General features: G+C 45.8%; 1 protein-coding gene across 4 annotated transcripts in view; it reads right to left on the reverse strand.

Annotated features, from left to right (window-relative positions):
* Positions 1–16,777, reverse strand: part of tln2b (talin 2b) — a 353,394-nt gene that overhangs the window by 179,928 nt on the left and 156,689 nt on the right. For all 4 annotated transcript variants that reach the window (XM_073024834.1, XM_073024833.1, XM_073024835.1 and 1 more), the window contains exons 13-17: positions 13,277–13,353; positions 12,476–12,656; positions 12,095–12,208; positions 10,608–10,716; positions 3,525–3,733 (exon numbers count right to left, since the gene is read on the reverse strand). In XM_073024834.1, the coding sequence (XP_072880935.1) occupies positions 3,525–3,733; positions 10,608–10,716; positions 12,095–12,208; positions 12,476–12,656; positions 13,277–13,353 (690 nt within the window). The remainder of the gene's footprint in view (positions 1–3,524; positions 3,734–10,607; positions 10,717–12,094; positions 12,209–12,475; positions 12,657–13,276; positions 13,354–16,777) is intronic.

Consider the following 16,777-nt stretch of genomic DNA (forward strand, 5'->3'; position numbering starts at 1 on the left):
AGCAATGAGTCCGAGTGCAGGAAGGACACAGACAGCTTAGTGATGTGGTGTCACGCCAGAAACCTTTCCCACAATGTGAGCTGGTTCCTGAATCCAAGCAGAGGCAGGGTTTGTGCATGCTTCTGCATTCATCCAGATGCTGAGTTCAGAGTTGAGAGTTCCCGTTCCTAGGAGTGAGCAGCACCACAAGCCTATCCAGTGGAGCCACGGCCCAGAAAGCACTCAAATGCCTCTACTTCCTGAGCAGGCTAAATAAATTCAGCATGGCTCAGTGAACCCTCACCAATCTTTATCGACGCGCCGTAGGCTGCATCCCAGAGAGCTGCTCCATGGCTTGGCTCAGCAACTGCTCTGCGTGAGATTGTGGAACACAGCTCACTCAGTACATCAGAGGCCAGCCTCCCCTCCATGGACGTCGTCCACACTTCTGGCTGCTTCAGTAAAACAGCCAGCATAACCAAAGGCCCCACCTAACCTGAACATTCCTTCTTCTCTCCCTTATCATCAGGCACAAGATACAAAAGCCTGGGAGCCTGTTCCACCAGGTTCAAGGACACTATATCACTAGTAAATTGTTCCCTTGTATTACCAAATAGATTTGGACCTCACCATGTACACCATCGTGACCAAGGACCTTATTGTCTGTCTGCACTGCACTTAAAGACGATAAAATATAGGAGCAGAATTAGGCCATTCCTCCCATCTAGTCTGTTCTGCCATTTCATCATGGCTGATCCATTTCCCCTCAGTCCCAATCTCCTGTTTACACCTTTCCTCTGTAACAATAACACTGCATTCATTATTGATTTTCCTTTGTCCTACGTGGAGATACAAATGTGATTAAATGTATCATAGTGTTCAAAATTAAGGGTTTTGCTGTGCATCTGACAATAATAAACCCATTTACCAGATTAGCCCATAGAATGGAGGCAGAGTAAACGACTGAAATATTAACTATTATAGAGTCAAACAAACATACAGCACAGAACAGGCACTTTGGCCCATCCAGTATGTGCTGAGCCATTTAAACTACCAGTTCTATTGACCCGCACCCGGACTACAGCTCAGTATTCAATACCATCACCCCTTCAAAATCAATCATCTCCAGGGCCTTGGTCTCAATACCTCCTTGTGCAACTGGATTCTGGATTTCCTCACTTGCAGACCCCAGTCAGTTCGGATTGGCAACAACATCTCCCCCATGATCTCCATCAGCACGGGTGCACCACAGGGCTGTGTGCTTGGCCCCCTGCTCTACTCGCTTTACACTGTGTGGCTAAGCACAGCTCCAACACCATATGCGAGTTTGCTAACGACACGGCAGTTGTGGGCTGAATCAGAGGTGGTGATGAATCAGCATCCAGGAGAGAGACTGGGTGTTCGAACAACAACCTCTCATTCAGTGTCAATAAAACCAAGAAACTGATTATACACCAGGAGAGGGAAAGCAGAGGTCCACGAGGATCAGAGGTGGAGAGGGTTAAAAACTTTAGATTCCTGGGTGTTACTATTTCAGCGGTCCTGCCTGGACCTATCTTGTAAGGGCAATTGCGAAGAAAGCACAGCAGCGCCTCTTCTCCTTAGGAGTCTGCGGAGATTCATCGTGGCATCTAACACTTTGACAAACTTCTATAGATGTGTAGTGGAGAGTATATTGACTGGCTGCATCACAGCCTGGTATGGTAACACCAAAGCCTTTGAATGGAAAATCCTACAATAGGTAGTGGATTTGGCCCAGTACATTACGGGTAAAGCCCTCCCCGCCACTGAGCACATAAACATGGAGCATTGTCGCAGGAAAGCAACATCCAGCATCAGGGACTCCCACCACCCAGGACATCCTCTCTTCTCACTGCTGCCATCGAGAAAGTGGCGCAGGAGCTTTTCGAGCCACACTATCAGGTTCAGGAAGTTGTTACCCCTCAGCCATTAGGATCTTCAAACAAAGGGGATAACTTGACTCAAATTCACTTGCCCCATCATTGAAATGTTCTCACAACCAACGGATTCTCTTTCAAGGACTCTTCATCTCATGCTCTCAGTATTTACTGCTTATTTATTTATTATTGTTATTTCTTTCTTTATGCAGTTGCTCAATTTGTTGTATTTTGCACGTTGGTTGAACACCCAAGTCGGCTGGCGCGGTCTTTCAGTGATTCTGTTACGGTTACAATACCATATTGTGGATATGCCTGTAAGGAAGTGAATCTCAGGGTTGTATATGTGGTGACAATAAATTTACTTTGAACTTTGAAGACATTTCTGTCGACGTTGCCAGGACTAGAGAGCCTTGGTTACAGGGAGAAGTTGACCAGGCGAGATCGTTATTCGACAGAACATCGGAGAATCGGGGGGAATCACAAGGAAGTGTTTAAAATGATGACAGGCACAGACAAGCTGGATAGTGACTATCTTTTTCCAAGTATAGGACAGTACAAACCTAGGGTGATAGAGTTGGGGTGAGAGGGGTAAGTTTAAAAAAGAGAACTGAGGGGCAAATTTTTCACACTAACAGTTGTGAATAAATGGAATGAGCTGCCAGAGGAAGAGGTTGAGACAGGTATAGTGTTATCATTTAAGAAGCACCTGGATGGATCCATGGAGGGGCAGGGCCTTAGAAGGACGTGGGATGAATGTGGAAATTGAGACTGGCTGTGTGGGCAGCAGGTCGGCACAGACTGGAAGGGCCTGTATACATGCCGCATTGCTCTAAGACTCCAAAAATCACAAAAATGAAGTACGTCTTCGCATTTCATTTAATTCTCTGACCACAACACATTTAAACCAATCTATCAATAATTTTATTAGACAGTTGAACAGCGAAGTGTTAAGGAGAATGCAACATTAGAAGTGTTGGAGAGTTACGACGGTGGGATGTGGGAGTGAGAAGAAACTGGGCGTAGTGTGGGAGATTACAATGTGTGGGGAAAGCAGAGGGAGGGTGGCTCAGCAATTGTGCAAACTCTGGCAAGTTGGATGGCCTGTTTAACCTTTCACAACAGGTGGATAGTTCACACACCAAAGATATAGCCAATTTTATATATTTTACCTTGGTACTTATGTTTAAATTTGCTTTGAGCATGTTAATAATTGTAAAATACATTTGGCTGCACATTCGAAAAAGTGCAGCACCAGCGTATAACTTTCTGCACATTGGCACATACTGTTCAGCTATTATTTTTCAGTCAATCTTTGGCATGTTTCCCATTCTCCCTCACAAGATTCTGATATTCAGCTGTTGCCATAGAAGCTATTGAGTCCTTTTTTGTTTTCAAGCCCCAAAATCACTGCCTTTGCCCTGCAGTACCAGACCTTGTACTGCCTTATCTCTGCTTTCCTCGATTCAAGAACTTCCTTCCCCTGTACTTGATGAAAACAGAAAGAACACTGTGGGCTGGTCAGTGAACTGAGTGTTTGAAGGACACATTCCCACGCCCACACCAAACACAAACCCCCGCTCACCACCTCACTAACTTTGGGACTGCCCTGGTTACATTCAGTCCCGGACCATTTGCACAGCTCACCTCTCCTGACGAAGGCTCCACTGCCTTGAGCAGATCAGACACGGCACCAGCCAATGTTCTCGCTGCTCGCAGAAGATCCTGACCACTTCCAACATCGTCATCCATCAGGGCAGCCAGCATCTTCACTCCCTTGGACATTTCAGTGAGATTGGAGGAAATGGTGGTGATGGCACAGCCAACAGCAGTGTAATCTGTGTCCGCAGGATCTCCTGGAGGGACATCAGAACGATATGACCACGTTAATGGGGCTATGTTACAGTCTGAGGGATTCAGAGGGACAAATTTGTAGGGACATCCCAGACAAGAAAAATAAAGTTATTATAGTAGGTGATTTTAACTTTCCACACATTGACTGTAAAAGGACTAGATGGGATAGAGTTTCTCAAATGTGGTCAGGAAAATTTCTTTAATCAGTACTTGATCTGTTATTGAGGAACGAGACAGGGTGGGTGACAGAAGTCTGTGCAGGGGAACACTTTGCATCTAGTGATCTCAATGCAATTAATTTCAAAGTAAATATACAAAACGATCTGCTATTAGGCAGGAACCAGGACAGGTGAGCTAAGTGAGACCACAATGTCATTAGTTTGAAAGAAATTATGCATATAGATAAGTCTGGTTTGCGGGCTGAGATTCTAAATTGGACAAAGGCCAATTTTGATGGTATCAGAAATAATCTGGCAAGTGTGGATTGGGACGGGCTGTTTTCTGGCAAAGGTGTACTTGGTAAGTGGGAGGCCTTCAAAAGTGAAATTTTGACAGTACAAAGGCAACACGAGTGAATCTGCAGATGCTGGAAATAAATAAAAAACAAAAAACACGAAATGCTGGCAGAACTCAGCAGGCCAGACAGCATCTATGGGAGGAGGTAGTGATGGCTAAAGCTGTAGCCATGGGCACCCGCATGGGTCCTACCTATGCCTGCCTTTTTGTCGGCCATGTGGAGCAATCTATGTTCCAAGCCTACACCGGTATCTGTTCTCCTCTTTTCTTGCGTTATATCGACGACTGCATCGGCGCTGCTTCCTGCACACATGCTGAGCTCGTTGACTTCATTAACTTCGCCTCCAACTTTCACCCCGCCCTGAAGTTCACCTGGTCTATTTCCAACACCTCCCTCCCCTTTCTAGATCTTTCTGTTTAGTCGTCACTAGCTCCTCCCATAGATGCTGCCTGGCCTACTGAGTTCTGCCAGCATTTTGTGTTTTTTTGTTTTTGACAGTACAAAGCTTGTATGTGCCTGTCAGAATAACAGCTAAAGATAACAGGTGTAGGGAACCTTAGTTCTCAAGAGATGTTGAGGCCCTGGTTAAGAAGAAAATGAGGTACATTGCAGGTATTGTCAGGGAAACAAATGAGGTGTTTATGGAGTATACGAAATGCAAGGAAAGAAATCAGGAAGGCTAAAAGAAGGCATGAGGTTGCCCCCACAGACAAGGAGAAGGAGAATCCTCAGGGATTCTGCAGATATGAAAAGAGCAAAAGGATTGCAAGGGACGAAATTGGTCCTCTAGAAGATCAGAATGGAGCCAAAACAGATGAAGCCATGCTGACTATCCTTAATCAGCCCACGTCTATCCAAATACTTATTTATCGTGTCCTTTAGAATGCCTTCCAATAACTTTCCCACTATTGACGTCAGGCTCATGGGCCTATAATTTCCTGGGTAGGTTTTACACTGTTGAACGGTAAGGCGCCGAGGAGTGCAGTAGAACAAAGGGATTTGGGAATATACAGGTCCGTAATTCATTGAAAGTGGTTTCACAGGCAGATAGGTTGTTAAGAAAGTTTTTGGCACAGTGGCTTTCATAAAATCAAAGTACTGAGTACAGGAGATGGGATGTTATGTTTAAGTTGCAAGAGGGGAGAGATTTAAAAAAGACCTGATAGGTAAGTTCTTTACCGCGGGTAATGAGTACCAGGAATGAGCTACCAGAGCGAGAGGTCGAGGCTGATGCAATTACAGCATACAAGAGGCATTTGGGCAGATACATGGAGTGGAGGAGCTTGGAGGGTGATTGGCTGAATGCAGAGGATGCTGTGTTGGCATGGACCAGTTGGTGCAAAGGGCCCAGTCCAGGCTGTATTAGTCTATGATCGTATCAAACCTGAACAGACAAATATGAGGAAATCTGCAGATGCTGGAAATTCAAACAACAACACACACAAAATGCTGGTGGAACGTCAACACTGCTTCTCCTATAGATGCTGCCTGGCCTGCTGTGTTCCAAATAAACCAAGATCCACAGACCTATTGTCTCAGCTTGCTGCTGCCCCACTGAACTCGTTTCTGCATACCTTGACACTGTCTTCTCCCCCCTTGTTCAATCTCTTCCCACCTATGTTCGTGACACTTCTCACGTTTTGAATTTTTTCAATGATTTTAAGTTCCCTGGCCCCCACCGCCTTATTTTCACAATGGATGTCCAGTCCCTATATACCTCCATCCCCCACCAGGAAGGTCTCAAAGCACTTTACTTCTTTTTGGATTCCAGACCTAAACAATTCCCCTCTACCACCACTCTCCTCCGTCCAGCGGAATCAGTTCTTACTCTCAATAATTTCTCCTTTGGCTCCTCCCACTTCTTCCAAACCAAGGGTGTAGCCATGGGCACCCGCATGGGTCCCAGTTATGCCTGCCTTTTTGTTGGCTTTGTGGAACAGTCCATGTTCCAAGTCTATACGGATATCCATCCCGTACATTTTCCTTCGCTACATCGACGACTGCATTGGTGCTCCCTCCTGCACGCATGCTGAGCTCGTTGACTTCATTAACTTTGCCTCCAACTTTCACCCTGCCCTCAAATTTACCTGGTCCATTTCTGACACCTCCCTCCCCTTTCTTGATCTTTCTGTCTCCATCTCTGGAGACGGCTTATCTACTGATATCTACTATAAGCCTACAGACTCTCACAGCTACCTGGACTATTCCTCTTCCCACCCTGTCTCTTGCAAAAATGCTATCCCCTTCTCACAATTCCTCCGTCTCCGCTGCATCTGCTCTCAGGATGAGGCTTTTCATTCCAGAACGAAGGAGATGTCTTCCTTTTTTAAACAAAAGGGCTTCCCTTCTTCCACCATCAACTCTGCTCTTAAACACATCTCTCCCATTTCCCGCACATCTGCCCTCACCCCATCCGCCCGCCACCCCACTCGGGATAGGGTTCCCCTTGTCCTCACTTACCACTCCACCAGCCTCCAGGTCCAAAGTATAATTCTCCATAACTTCCGCCACCTCCAACAGGATCCCACTACCAGGCACATCTTTCCCTCCCCTCCCTTTCTGCTTTCTGCAGGGATCGCTCCCTACGCGACTCCCTTGTCCATTCGCCCCCCCCCATCCCTTCCCACCAATCTCCCTCCTGGCACTTATCCTTGTAAACGGAACAAGTGCTACACCTGCCCTTACACTTCCTCCCTCATCACCATTCAGGGCCCCAGACAGTCCTTCCAGGTGAGGTGACACTTCACCTGTGAGTAGGCTGGTGTGGTATACTGCGTCCGGTGCTCCCGGTGTGGCCTTTTATATATTGGTGAGACCCGACACAGACTGGGAGACCATTTCACTTAACACCTATGCTCGGTCTGCCAGAAAAAGCAGGATCTCCCAGTGGCCACACATTTTAATTCCACGTGCCATTCCCATTCTGATATGTCTATCCATGGCCTCCTCTATTGTCAAAATGAATCCAAAGTCAGGTTGGAGGAACAACACCTTATACACCGGCTGGGTAGCCTCCAACCTGATGGCACGAACATTGACTTCTCTAACTTCCGTTAATGCCCCTCCTCCCCTTTTTACCCCATCCCTGACATATTTAGTTGTTTGCCTGTTCTCCATCTCCCTCTGGTGCTTCCCCCCCCCCCCCTTCTTTCTCCCGAGGCCTCCCGTCCCATGATCCTTTCCCTTCTCCAGCTCTGTATCCCTTTTGTCTATCACCTTTCCAGCTCTTAGTTTCATCCCACCCCCTCCAGTCTTCTCCTATCATTTCGCATTTCCCCCTCCCCCCACTACTTTCAAATCTCTTACTATCTTTCCTTTCGGTTAGTCCTGACGAAGGGTCTCGGCCCGAAACGTTGACACTGCTTCTCCCTATAGATGCTGCCTGGCCTGAACAGACGAATGTTTGTTTTGGAACCCAGGCCCTGGTTCTGAACTGTCAAGCCAGAGGAAACTTCATACCTACACCGCCCCTGTCAAGCCCTAAAAGACCTTTGCATGTTGTGCCAGGATCTCCTCTCATTCACATAAACTCCAGAGTAGATGCCTAGACTGTTTACTGTCTCCCCAGAACACAGCCTTCTATCTGAAGAATCAATAGGCCAAATTTTTTTCAACTATAGGTGGGAAGTCAGACATTTATAAAATTCCAGATAGGTCTTGCAAGAAGCCAATAAAGTTGCAATAAAACAGCCTTCCTCAGTTTTTACATGTCTTCTTCAAATGTCAGCTCATGCATCATTTGCCTACATGACTGCTGTATATTCACAACTGATTTTTCCCCACACACGCCCAACCTCCTCGGGACACCCACCCTTTTCAATTGCTGAACATTTAAAAAGTCCTCCACTTTTCTGTTGTCTCTCATTGGGTGGATGACCCCATTTTTCCACACTATATTCCATCTACCACATTCCCATCCATTCACTGATCCTGTCCATATCCCTCCTGGAGTCTCTCTGGATACTCCTCACAATCCATCTGGAACAGGAACGATCTGCGTACGGAGTCAGAAAGCACGCACTGTTTCTGTGGCTGTGGACTCGTTTTCTGGGACTCTGCGGTTCACATTCTCTTGATTATTTCCCTCCATTTTCATTGTTTGCACGATCTTTTCTTTTTCTCACACACTGGACGAGGTTCAGGACACAGGTAACTGGGTGACCATCAGGAGGGGGGAAGGGGACAGGCAGTCAGTGCTATTCCACTCAACAGTAGATACTCCACTCTGGATACTGCTCGTTGAATACTGTTGGGGTGATTATCGAGCAGAGGAAACCCACAGTATCTGGCACCAAGTCTGTGACTCAGAAGTGAGGTGGGGGGGAAGAGGTGAGCTGTAATGACAGGGGATTCATTGGTTAGGGGAACAGAAAGGAGATTCTGTGGATGGTACGCTGCTTCCTGGATGCTGTGATCAGGTACACCTCCAATCAAGTCCAGGGCATTCTTAAGCGGGAGGATGAGCAGCCAGAGGTCATGGTCCAGTTGCTACCAATGTCATGGTTGGGGGGCGGGGGGGGGGGGTGGTGAGGTCTTCGAAGTGCTTTTAGGCCGTTAGGTGCTGAGTTAAAGGACAAGACCACCAGGGTTGTGATCGCAGGACTGCTACCCACGCCACGTGCTGGTGAGGCCAGTTTAATGCGGCTAAGGAGATGGTGCAGGAAGGATGTCTTCAGATTTTTGGAACAATGGGTTCTCTTCCAGGAAAAGTGGGAACTGCATAGAAGGGGCAGTTTGCACCTGAACTGGAATATCCTTGCAGGAAGGTTTGCTAGTGTTGCACGGAAGGTGGTGGTGTGTGGTGGGGGTTTAGACTAGAGTTGCAAGGGGTTTGGAACCAGAGCACCAGAACAGATAGGGGAGCAGTTGTGGGGAAGGACACTGTTAAACCTACATACAAAGTCAGGAACTGAAAGGCTGACCATGGTCAGACTAATGTACTGAGTTATGTATATTTCAATGCGAGGAGTATTGCAGGAAAGATGAATAGGCTTAGGGCAAATGGAATTATGATACTGTAGTCATTGGTGAGACTTGGTTGCAGGAGGGGCAGGACTGGCAGCTCAGTGTTCCATTGTTTTAGCGGTGATAGAGTGAGAGGGATTTAGGACAAAGGGGTGGCATTACTAGCCAGGGAAAATGTCACAGTACTGCTCAGTCAGGAGAGATTGGGGAGTTTGTCTAGTGAGGCTCTATGGGTAGTAACGAGGAATAAGAAATGTATGACTATGTTAACGGGATTATATTATACACCACCCAATAGTCTGCAGGATTAGGAGGAGCACATTTTAGAGAGTTCACAGGCTGTTGCAAGAAACTTATGTACAATGTACTGTGTATGTAATCAAAATGGCTTCTTTGGTTTGCTAGAGTGGGGATGCTTTTATGTCTGACAAGTGTTTTTTTCTCGCAGTTGTTTAGCTTTGGACTTGCTGATATGGGGATTGTATTCATTTGTTAACCAGTGGGGAATGTTATTTTGTCTTGTGGGGCTGGGAGCTTGGGGGGTTTCGCGATCTTTAGGGCAGAGGCGGGAAGGAGACGCCGAGGAAGGTGGACGTGCGCTGCACTGCTCGGTTGACCACCGGGGGTGGTCCCAGGTGCGAAGACATGGAGGTCGGAGAAAAGTGACGAGGGGTCGAATGGTTCGATGGTTGAGCTCCAACGATGTGCACTAAACTGACTGAACTTTGATAAGTTGGCGCCTTTTGCTTTTTCTTCTCTTTTAGATACATTGTATTCCCTAGTACTCTTTTAGTTTTAGTAAAATCTTTAAAGTGTATTTCATAACGGTATCTGGTGTGAATTTGATACTGTGTGTGTGCGCGAGGCATAAACTTGATTCCCACAGCACCTGCGTGTACGGGAGGTGGGGTTGGTGTGTGGCTGGATCTCCTTTTCCCCTAGACATATACCAGCCTGTTGGGTGAGTGTTACATTTGAAGTTGGGATAGAAGATAATTTTAACTTTTCACATATTGATAGTGTCTCCCATACTGTAAAAGAGCTTGTCAAATATGTTTGTTCAGAAATGTTTCCCTAATCAGTATATATAAGTCCCAACTACATAGGTGAATAGTAGAGCTGGGGGTATTGATGAAAATATGGGGACAACAGAAATACAGACAGGTGTGGGTTTAGTGTGAATGAACACTTGATGTGGACCTGACATGCCAGGAACCTGGTCCTGGCTGCACAACTGCAGATGTCATTACATCACAAGAGGGGTGGGAAGCTGCTTCACTGACAGCCAGAGTTGAATTAAGACTCGTTTCTAGGCCCGCCGAAGAGAGTCCCACGGAACTGGGGCAAACTGGCGGATTGCTCTCGATGAGTTGTCACAAGAACCAACCACTCACCAGCTGTGAGATTGACAACTGACGCTGTGCCTGCTGTGATAGCGTCAACCTGCGAGTGGATCTCGTGCTTTGACTCATCCACCTTGTTCTGAACCCACACCTTGGACGCCTGAGGAAAACAGAATCAATGTTAAAGAGTAGAACGCAGGTGGCCGGCATCCCACAGTCACTTCAAACTACAGGAACACGAAGAATGATTCGGTAATACACATCCGATTCCAGGGCCATCAGGAAGCTTCACATTAATTACTCTTCTCGTTAACGTACTCTCAGATGCTTCATCAGTCCTGAGCACTGCGACAACTCATCCACTCATTGATCCGGTCTGTCCACCTGAAGCCTACCTGAATAGTCCTCACAACCCACAGGAACAATCTGTGCGTGGAGTCAGAGAGCCTATGTATGCCTGAAATAACGTTTATCAGTTTTCGTTAAAGAAACTGACTAATTTGGCAAAGGGCAAGGTAAAATTCAGGTGGAAGTCTCCACAAGTACAGGAGAGGTAGTTGAAACTTCACCAGACCTACAGATGGACAAATCCCCAGGTCCACATGAGATTAATCCAAGGCTGCTTGGGAAATAAGGTAAGAGTTCATCTCTCTGACTGAGATTTGTTAAATTTACTTTTTATGTGCAGGAAGAACCATTCAAGGCAACTCACAGCAGCTTCCTAGTGGGTCGGCTATAGCTGAGTGAAACAAGACCCACACTATCACTCTGCAGGGTTTCATCTAGGACCATCCCCCTCGACTCACAGAACTTTACACATTGGGAACTCCCAGTGCATCTTTCAGACTCGAGACTTGCACCCAGTATTTGTGTTTCGTTGCCTGTGTCCTCCAGTCTAAGGCCCAAAAATATGATAGTCACTAATAACTAGCACAGGATCTTCAGAATCACGTGCAAAGACTGAGGCAAACAGCATCAAAACTCTCAAACGAATGGGTACAATTCCAAGGGGATAACTATTCTTCCTGAGGATCGGGTGAAGAGATGGGAGGGGCAGGTGCACAGTCGCGTGGAATGGCACGATAGCTACAAACTATCCACCGTCCAAAACTGGGTCAAATTCAGCCTCGAGTCACAGCATTAACCTCCTGCTGAGGACGGACCTGCGGTGGGGAAGGCCGCTGGTAATCCCACTGCACAGCTGCTCCCATCTGCGGATCAGAACCCGTCCAGTGACTCGGGATGATAACAGGTTAAGGACGGAGGTAAGAACTTGCAGAAGACTGCCCTGTGCTGGAGAACATCCATGTTTTTACAGAAGCCATCCTAGTGACACTTGCTGGGAGACTGACACATAAGACAGATGTGGGGAAGGAGAAGGCAACCCCAACCCCCTCGCACTCATTAGCAACAATCAGTGCAGTCCCAGCAAAAGTTCACGGTTTGAATAAAGCCGACACACAATGAAACGTTCGAAGACTGATGATGCGCAACTTGCAATCATCATTGAAATGACGATTGGCAGAAATTAGACTCACCATGTCCTGCCCCAGCGGGGGCAAGTTATCTACCTCAGTTAAGTCAGACTGGGCTTGCTGAACGGCCTGCATACTTGAGTTAATGGTTCCCATTAATGCTTGCTGTGCTGATGTCTGTTGTACAGAGCGAAGGAGCAAAGCAAGTTAGAATAAAAACATCACTTCTGTAACTTACTGTAAATCATTGCACGAATCTGTGGTTAAATAACATTTAAAACATCAATTTGATTATATTTTAATGTAAATAATAAAAAAAATAATATTGCATGATGCTTTACACTAAAATATAGCTTAAATCTTAATCTCTGGCTCCTGAACAGCACCAATGAACTGGAAATTCAACCTTCCCACCACGGCCAGGGGGTGGGTCCTGACTCCTACCAGTGGTGGCATATGGCCCCGGTGCATCTGTCCACTCAGGATCTGCTGTTGTGGAGCTGGCATGGTGCCCGTGTTGAAGTTCTCTGGCCCACCTGCTCCAGGCCTCATCACAGCTGGCAATGCCACAGATGCATGCTCTATCTTGCCTGTCTTGTTAAACTGTTGCTGCAGGATCGTGGATCTGTGGAGTAGGGGAGGACAGCAGAATTTACCCTGACATGTAATGGGATCACTTAGGAAAGAATGCAACTTCCATTTCTACATCACTCAAGGAACTCGGGACATCAAAAACACACAGCACTAACCGTAAGGAGTCGAGAATCCTTCATTCTCTGCTGTAATGCGTTAAACTTAAATGCCAGTCTGTGTGCAACAAACTCCCACCAACACTGATCAAATCACACGAAGGTTACAACAGAGAATGAGGCCAGTGAAGTCCACTCTCTACTCTCTCCCCTCAGCCCATAAAATCCTTCCCTTTCAGATCCTTATTCAGCTCCTTTCTGAATGCAACAGTTGTCTTTGCCTTTATTATCCCACTCCAGTGCACTCCAGACCCAACCACTCACTGTGCAAAAAAAAATCTTCATGTGGATAGTGGTTTTCTACCAAAAAACCATTATTCTATATCCCAGGTTCCTGAGCTGTCAACCTTTGGAACCATTTCTCTCTACTCTGTTCATTCCATCATAACCCTGGGCCAGCTTTCGGAGGAATTCCATCAACCCAGTTCTCCCACTAACTTCCTGCTCTCTCTCAGAGAATCATGTTTTTTTAGCATCAGGAATTCTGAATGTTTACTTTTTAGGAGACACTGATTCTTCCAACATGGTCGACTCTTCATCCCCTTCCAGTCCAAACCGGTCTTTACTTTGTTTCTGCAGAACAGAAAGAAATAGAATTGGGCAAGCCAATAATTGTCAAATCTAATCGTCCAATGTGTGTGTTGCTTCCTCTCACACCATTAGTCGCCGGCTGTCTGGGAGCTGAGAGCTGGAAGTTATCCTTACGTCACAGCAGAACTGTGCCCTTCAAGCTCAATCACCAATTAGATTATCCTTAACATGTACCTGTATGCACATCCCTTTCTTACTCCTTTACGCCCACCCTCATCAAATCAAATGGTCTTTGGTTGTGGATTCCACAGTATCAGTTACAAAAAGTCTGACATTTAACATTTACAAAAATGCCTTCTTGACCCCATCCCCTCACCCACTGGAAACAGTGTGTCCTCCATCTGTCCAACTGCTTCATAATTTTAACTTCTTCCAACTTTAGACCATAATGGGTTGTGTGATTGACAGATGTGCAAGCAAAGCTCTGGGAGGGAATGGCTTTGTAACAAGTTACCATTGCAGCATGAGATGCCCACTTTGTGACCCTTCAGTGTTCATTAAACAGGAGACATTCAAAGGGATCCAATCTTCCCTCCCTCCAGATTCACACATAGAGAGCCTCTAAACTCATCTCTAAAGAACACAAAGGATTCATAAAAAGCTGAAGTGTCAGTAAGTCGCTGAAAGTTCAAACCAGCCCTAGGAATCCTCCAAAGAGAAAATGTTATAATGGCCTGTAGAGTGGTAATGAGAAGGCAGCTAAGAACCTCTAATGGATGAAGTCATTATTTCCAAAAGCTGATTTATTCACACTATAGATCCTGCTTTGATTAGAACTTGCTCAGATTCTACCATATTTGAGCAATAAAATCACCAGAAGCACAAGTGATGAATACCCTGAGCACATTTATAATTAGAAGATAATTATTAATGCATTCCCAGTCAAATGCTCTGACCCAGAATTTCTGTGGGATGAGGGCAGAATGTGAATGTGAACTGTGAAAACAGGCTCAAAGGTTAGCGGTGACAGACATCGGCAGATACGTTTCATAAATCATTCTGGTGAGACAGAAAAACTCGACAAGGAGGATGCATCACTGTGGCTAAGAAGTGTGACACAGTGTCAAGGTAGTTCACATTGCTGCCTCCCAGCTCCAGTGAGAAAGGTTCAACCTGGTACTGCGGTGAGGAGTTTTATGTTCTTCCTGCGGTCTCATGGGATTCCTCCAAGATATTTTTCCAGTGCTGGTGCGTATAGAAAATAAAGAGGATAAATCAGATTAGTGTGTGACTGAGCTGGTGCAGAGGACTGGGGCATTAGATTCTCTGAGCTACATGGGACGTGAACAAGTTGGATAATTTTGACCTTGCATGGAAAGTTGAGAGAGCTATTGTGGAGATTTAAACTAACTGGATAAGAGAATGGGTTGCACCGTGGGGTTCAGTAGGGGTGAGAAAGAATCAAACGGTGAGGATACACTAAGTGAACCAAAACAGGCAGAGCGTACAAAGACCACGAGTAGACCTCCAAACTGTCAGCAAGAGGCAGAGGCAGTGTGAAGGCAAATCACAGAGAAGTGTAAAAACAAAATCATCCAACTTGGCAAATATGAACCGGATTTCCTCACTGAGGAAGGGTTGGAGGGCGTGGAATTTCTACAACGTGCCCAGAACAGATTTTTAAATCATTATGTAGATTGCCTGACTGGAGAAGTGGACCTCGACTTTGAGAATAAAGCCAGGCAAATGGAGAGAGTGTTCATGAAAAAGCATTTTTGAGACACTGGCCACAACTCTTAACAGAGGTCGTTTGACCGGAAATGAAGCAACTGAATTTGATAAGTAAATTTCAAAGCTGCAAGTCTGGATCTGATAACAGAAGGTAGTGAGCAGCTACTTCCAGGTAAGATATCAAGAGCAATTTGGAAGTGTCAACGTGCTCCTGCAGCCATGAAAGGCAAGGTCAATGTCTAAGGAACACTGGGTATCAGTGAACTGAGGAACAGGGTGAAGGAAATAAACAGAAGTAAATGGTCGTCATGAAGAACAGGCTTAACAAACAGAGAGGGCACAACATAGCACTGGAAAACTAGTGCCAAAAGTTCTAAGGGAGAGGAGTAATCCCCGCTTGAAAAGGTAGAGAGTTAACAAACAGGTACTGGGGGAGCTCAGCAAGTCCAGCAGCATAAAGTCATCGAACACTACAGCACAGCAAAAGGCCCTTCAGACCATCAAGTTTGTGCTGAACCATTTAAACTGCCTAGTCCCATCGACCTGCACCGGGACCATAGCCTTCATTCCCCTTCCATCCATATACCTACCTAAACATCTCTTAAACTCTTGAATGCACAGCGACCAAACTTTCTTGACCAATCCCCAGCGTGGGATCTTGGCAAAGACTTTGCTAAAGTCCATGTAGACATCATCCACAGCCTTGCCTTCATCATTTCCTGGTAACTTCCTCAAAGAGCTCTATAAGATCGTTTAGACATGACTTACAATGCACAAAGCCATGTTGACTGCCCTTAATCCAAATACTTAGATATCCGGTCTATTAGAATACCTTCCGATAATTTTCCTACTCTTGATGTCAGTCTTACTGGCCTATAATTTTCTGGCTTATTCTTAGGACCTTTTCTGAACAGCAGAAAAACATTCTGCTCCAGTCCCCCGGTACCTCACCCATGGCTAAGGATGATTTAAGTATCTTTGTTAGGGCCCCTGCACTAGCCTCCCACAGGGTGCAAGTGAACATCTTGTCAGGCCCTGGAGATTTGTCCACCCTAATTTGCCTCAAGGCAGTAAACACCTCCTCCTCTGTAATCTGTACAGGGTCCAAGATCTTGTTGCTGTATTGCCACATATCTATAAACTCTGTCAGTTTACCAATAAATACTGATGCAAAAAATCCATTTAATTAATCTCCCACATCTCTTTTGGCTCAGTTTATAGATCTTCCGGAGGACCAAATTTGTCCGTTTCTATCCTTATGCTCCTAATATATCTGTAGAAGACCTTAAAATTCTCCTTCATCTTGTCTGCTAAGAGCAACCTCATTCTTTCTTTAGCCCTCCTGATCCCTTCTTCGGGGTTATCTTCCATTTCCTATGTCTCACTAGTGCCTCATTTGTTCCTGCCTGCCTATACTTGCCATGCACCTCCTCCTTTTTCTTAACCAGGCCCTCACTATCTCTCAAAAACCGAAGTTGCTTAAAACCTGTTATTCTTGCCTTTTATTCTGACAGGAACATACAAACTCCATACTCTCAAATGTTCACTTTTGAAGGCCTCCCAGTTACCAAATACACCTTGCCAGAAAACAACCTGCTCCAGTTCACTCTTGCCAGATACTTTCTGGTACCATAAAAACTGGCCTTTCTCCAACTCAGAATCTCAACCCAAGAACCAGACCTACTGTATCCGTTTCCATAATTACCTTGAAACTAACGGCATTGTGGTCACTAGA

The sequence above is a fragment of the Hemitrygon akajei genome, chromosome 21 (genome assembly GCF_048418815.1).
Source record: "Hemitrygon akajei chromosome 21, sHemAka1.3, whole genome shotgun sequence".
Taxonomy (NCBI): Eukaryota; Metazoa; Chordata; class Chondrichthyes; order Myliobatiformes; family Dasyatidae; genus Hemitrygon; species Hemitrygon akajei.